Source organism: Oncorhynchus nerka, unplaced genomic scaffold (assembly GCF_034236695.1).
Source record: "Oncorhynchus nerka isolate Pitt River unplaced genomic scaffold, Oner_Uvic_2.0 unplaced_scaffold_5537, whole genome shotgun sequence".
In the NCBI taxonomy this organism is placed as follows: domain Eukaryota; kingdom Metazoa; phylum Chordata; class Actinopteri; order Salmoniformes; family Salmonidae; genus Oncorhynchus; species Oncorhynchus nerka.
In genome coordinates this window covers 1-5,517 of record NW_027035776.1, presented here as the reverse complement: position 1 = coordinate 5,517, position 5,517 = coordinate 1, and the positions used below count along the sequence as shown (strand labels likewise).

General features: G+C 45.4%; 1 protein-coding gene across 1 annotated transcript; it reads left to right on the top strand.

Annotated features, from left to right (window-relative positions):
* The first annotated feature begins 642 nt into the window (after positions 1-642).
* On the top strand, positions 643-3,689 carry LOC135566358 (H-2 class I histocompatibility antigen, L-D alpha chain-like). The gene is given in 5 exon segments (XM_065014101.1): positions 643-874; positions 2,269-2,517; positions 2,520-2,540; positions 2,660-2,953; positions 3,059-3,689. Coding segments are annotated over 5 exon segments (963 nt in total). The 5' UTR covers positions 643-804; the 3' UTR covers positions 3,388-3,689.
* The last annotated feature ends 1,828 nt before the right edge of the window (positions 3,690-5,517 follow it).

Sequence of the window (5,517 nt, the reverse complement as noted above, 5' to 3'; positions counted from 1 at the left end):
AGGCTATGAGGGTGGCCAGTCCTCTTCTGGCTGTGCCGGAGAGATTATAACAGAACATGGTATTGGATGTTCAAATGTTCATAGATGACCAGCAGGGTCAAATAATAATCAGTGGTTGTAGAGGGTGCCACAAGTCAAAGCACCTCAGGAGTAAACGTCAGTTGGCTTTTCTGTATCTGATCATGTCAGGGCATTTCATATGCAGCAGCTGTTAAAAGGGTTGAGGGTTTGAATGAACGACTGAAGAGTAATATGGTTGTGCATAGGCCTTCACTGCAGGCTGCAGGGTTTCCTTTCACCAGCAGGACCAAGGTATTTAAAAGTTAGGAAGGTGGATGTTTATAGATATGATGATAAATGGCTCTGCCAAAGTGGAGAAAAGGTCCAGGAAGACAAAAATCATTGTGGAGGCAGAACAGTTCCTGGGGTTGAAAGATTGAAAGATTCTGGAAGTTACATGGAATATTAATATATAAGTCAGGCACCTTCTCTGTGGTCCTGAGCCTGAGAAGGAGATATGGAGAATTGAAAGAAGGAAGTAATGTGAGTTTTGTTTTGTCAATGTAGCATTTTTATTTGGGTGGATTGGGTTAGTTTCCCTATCACGTATGGGTTTTCTTTTGACCTTGTTTTGGTTTCAACCGGTCCAGTTGGCGGCGGCAAAACACCCCTTTGGGTTGTAGTCAGCCAAAAAAAAACACAGAAGAAGGAAGGCAACAGATATTTGTGAAGGGGTTTTCCATCGACATATACTTTTAAAACGGGGATATAGCTTAAGAAAACGGTTGTAGTTTAATTAGCAAGATGTATAGACCTAATTTGATGTTTTTTGTTTTATATTTTTCACTAGAATGTATTTGCCGGAGCCAAAGCGGTAAGTTGTGTACTCGATATCAAAAGTGAAAGTAAACGTTTACAGCCAGGCGTGGCAAAAGAATAATAAAACAATATTACTTTTAAAATCGCTTACCATATATACTGCTGTGGTCTATTAGCACAATAGTCTACTTGTTGTAATTGCATTTTAGCATTTGTAGTCGACCTTTACGTTTCTCCATCCATTGTATCGGTTACTGGAAAGCTATTGCGCACTTACAGGCCATGAACGGTGCAATAACAACACACATTTGTAATGAAACATTATATACATTATTGAGCTTTAAAAAAAAAAAACTTTGCTTAGACCAACAAGGCATAGCATTATCTCCTTTTTTTAAATCACAAAGTAAAACATGTGCCAAGAAGATTTTATGTTTGTCATGTGTTTGCAATTATAAAGTAGTCTATATACTGATAATGACTACTGCAATTGTACACACGTTTATTTGTTTAGCAGCAGCTAACGTTACTCATCCTGGGGTGCAAAAACAACAACATATCTTGACAACTAACAAAACACTTAAACACTCACAGATAGACAAGGACGGTCATACAATTTTATAATACGATTATACAAAAACTAAAGAACAATACACGAACAAAGGAAAAAGGAAATGCATATGATTTATTTTCTTGATATGGTAGAGAATCCGGGGGATAGCCCCGACCGGGACTCAAAGCTGGATCTAGCAGCTGTCAAGCCAACACCTTAATCATTACACCAAGAGGTCCGAACTACTTGAGTTCGGGTGGTGTTGTGTTAAAGGGCTCTTTTAAGATTTTGTCAATGAAGCCCTTTATCTACTTCCCCAGAGTCAGATGAACTTGTGGATACCATTTTTTTAGGTATATGCGTCCAGTATGAAGGAAGTTAGTGGTACTTTTGAGAGCCAATGCTAACTAGCTGTACCCAAAGATTGTTAGTCATTGCGCTAACGCTATTTAGCAGTTGCACTAACGTTAGAGGTAGTTTCACAAGCCAATGCTAACTTCCTTCATTCTGGACACAGAGCCATAAACATTTGCTCACCTGAATTTGGGGAAGTAGATAAAGTGCCTCATGTCCCAAAATCGCAAAGTATCTCTTCAATATATTAATATGAAATAGGTTGATTTCTAAGTTGCAGAATGTGTCCCACTTCTCACTAATGGCCAGAGTTTGGCTTATTGTTATTGAGAAGCCACCTACCATTTAGACAACATCATGCAAGGCCACTCTGACACTATTAATTGAATACATTATTTTGTTGGCCGTTACAGATCTATGATATAGATAAATATTTAACATGCAGTCATTTCCTATTCATGTTTTACAGCATAGTATGAGTAACATGGAGAGAAGGCAGATTCAGACAAATTATCTCAATGTTAAAAATGTTTTCCCTACAGACATCTACTCCCTGAATTACATCTACACTTCACTCTCAAAGCCACTAGAATTGCCTGGAATCCATGAGTTCACTGCCATGGGTCTGATGAATGACAAACAGATTGATTACTATGACAGTGTGGCAAAGAAGAAGATTCCCAAACAGGCCTGGATGAGGGAGAAGCTGCCAGCAGACTACTGGGATAAAGGCACTCAGTCACGCGAGAGCAAGGAGCAGTGGTTCAAAGTTAATGTCGATATCTTGATAGGCTGCAGATGCACAACAACACTGGTGAGGGATCACCTGCAATTTGTCCTACGTTCACCGTTAATCTTTTAAAATTGTAGGTCATTAGTTACTCATGTATATTGTCATCATTGACCGTCTTTTTCATTTGTTTTTCATCTCAGATGTGCATATCCTTCAGTGGAAACATGGCTGTGAGATTGACCAACAGAGTGACGGCACATTGAAATTCATAAAGGGCACAGACCAGTACAGCTACGATGGTGACGACTTCCTGGCCTTTGATGATGCCAATATGCAGTGGGTGGCCGCAGTTGTTCAAGCTCAGCCGACTAAGAGGAAGTGGGACGGGGTCCAGATCCTCAACCAGTACACCAAGGGCTACCTGGAGAAGGAGTGTGTGGACTGGCTTTCCAAATTCATGAAATATGAGGACAAAGAATTCAGTAGGGCTGATTGTGAGTACTTAAATAGTATAGCCTAACAAATGGTTAACAAAAACGACCATTTGTACATGTGAGATCAGAAATAATATTAATGTTCTCCGTTTATTCCCTCTTTAGCCTCTCCAAGGGTCTATGTATTTGCTAAAAAGGCCAAAACTGCAGGACATGTCCGACTGACCTGCATGGCCACAGGTTTCTATCCCAAAGATGTGATTATGCAAATTAAGAAGAATGGTGTTCCATTGACCGAACGTGATGGAGTGCAGTCTACAGGAGTCCTACCCAATGATGATGACACCTACCAGATCAGGATGAGTGTGCAGATCCCAGAGGCAGATAAGGAAACTTATGAATGTTATGTCGACCATAGAACTTTGAAGAAGCCAATTGTGGTAAAATGGGGTAAAGTATGGCTAATTTGGTTTAGTGTTGTTATTGATGGTTAATATGGTTTAGTGTTATTGACACAGGAAACAATCTTAATTTATCCATGCCGGCTCGGTCCTCCCCTCCCGCTCCGTGGCTCGACGACTCATTGCGAGCTCACAGAACAGGGCTCCGGGCAGCCGAGCGGAAATGGAGGAAAACTCGCCTCCCTGCGGACCTGGCATCCTTTCACTCCCTCCTTTCTACATTTTCCTCTTCTGTCTCTGCTGCTAAAGCCACTTTCTACCACTCTAAATTCCAAGCATCTGCCTCTAACCCTAGGAAGCTCTTTGCCACCTTCTCCTCCCTCCTGAATCCTCCTCCCCTCCCCCTCCTCCCTCTCTGCAGATGACTTCGTCAACCATTTTGAAAAGAAGGTCGACGACATCCGATCCTCGCTTGCTAAGTCAAACGACACCGCTGGTTCTGCTCACACTGCCCTACCCTGTGCTCTGACCTCTTTCTCCCTCTCTCTCCAGATGAAATCTCGCGTCTTGTGACGGCCGGCCGCCCAACAACCTGCCCGCTTGACCCTATCCCTCCTCTCTTCTCCAGACCATTTCCGGAGACCTTCTCCCTTACCTCACCTCGCTCATCAACTCATCCCTGACCGCTGGCTACGTCCCTTCCGTCTTCAAGAGAGCGAGAGTTGCACCCCTTCTGAAAAACCTACACTCGATCCCTCCGATGTCAACAACTACAGACCAGTATCCCTTCTTTCTTTTCTCTCCAAAACTCTTGTACGTGCCGTCCTTGGCCAGCTCTCCCGCTATCTCTCTCAGAATGACCTTCTTGATCCAAATCAGTCAGGTTTCAAGACTAGTCATTCAACTGAGACTGCTCTTCTCTGTATCACGGAGGCGCTCCGCACTGCTAAAGCTAACTCTCTCTCCTCTGCTCTCATCCTTCTAGACCTATCGGCTGCCTTCGATACTGTGAACCATCAGATCCTCCTCTCCGAGTTGGGCATCTCCCGGCGCGGCCCACGCTTGGATTGCGCCCTACCTGACAGGTCGCTCCTACCAGGTGGCGTGGCGAGAATCTGTCTCCTCACCACGCGTCTCACCACTGGCGTCCCCAGGGCTCTGTTCTAGGCCCTCTCCTATTCTCGCTATACACCAAGTCACTTGGCTCTGTCATAACCTCACATGGGCTCTCCTATCATTGCTATGCAGACGACACACAATTAATCTTCTCCTTTCCCCCTTCTGATGACCAGGTGGCGAATCGCATCTGCATGTCTGGCAGACATATCCGTGTGGATGACGGATCACCACCTCAAGCTGAACCTCGGCAAGACGGAGCTGCTCTTCCTCCCGGGGAAGGACTGCCCGTTCCATGATCTCCCATCACGGTTGACAACTCCATTGTGTCCTCCTCCCAGGCAGAACCTTGGCGTGATCCTGGACAACACCCTGTCGTTCTCAACTAACATCAAGGCGGTGGCCGTTCCTGTAGGTTCATGCTCTACAACATCCGCAGAGTACGACCCTGCCTCACACAGGAAGCGGCGCAGGTCTAAATCCAGGCACTTGTCATCTCCCGTCTGGATTACTGCCTTCGCTGTTGGCTGGGCTCCCTGCCTGTGCCATTAAACCCTACAACTCATCCAGAACGCCGCAGCCCGATCTGGTGTTCAACCTTCCCAAGTTCTCTCACGTCACCCCGCTCCTCCGCTCCCTCCACTGGCTTCCAGTTGAAGCTCGCATCCGCTACAAGACCATGGTGCTTGCCTACGGAGCTGTGAGGGGAACGGCACCTCAGTACCTCCAGGCTCTGATCAGGCCCTACACCCAAACAAGGGCACTGCGTTCATCCACCTCTGGCCTGCTCGCCTCCCTACCACTGAGGAAGTACAGTTCCCGCTCAGCCCAGTCAAAACTGTTCGCTGCTCTGGCCCCCCAATGGTGGAACAAACTCCCTCACGACGCCAGGACAGCGGAGTCAATCACCACCTTCCGGAGACACCTGAAACCCCACCTCTTTAAGGAATACCTAGGATAGGATAAAGTAATAATTCTCACCCCCCCTTAAAAGATTTAGATGCACTATTGTAAAGTGGCTGTTCCACTGGATGTCATAAGGTGAACGCACCAATTTGTAAGTCGCTCTGGATAAGAGCGTCTGCTAAATGACGTAAATGTAAATGT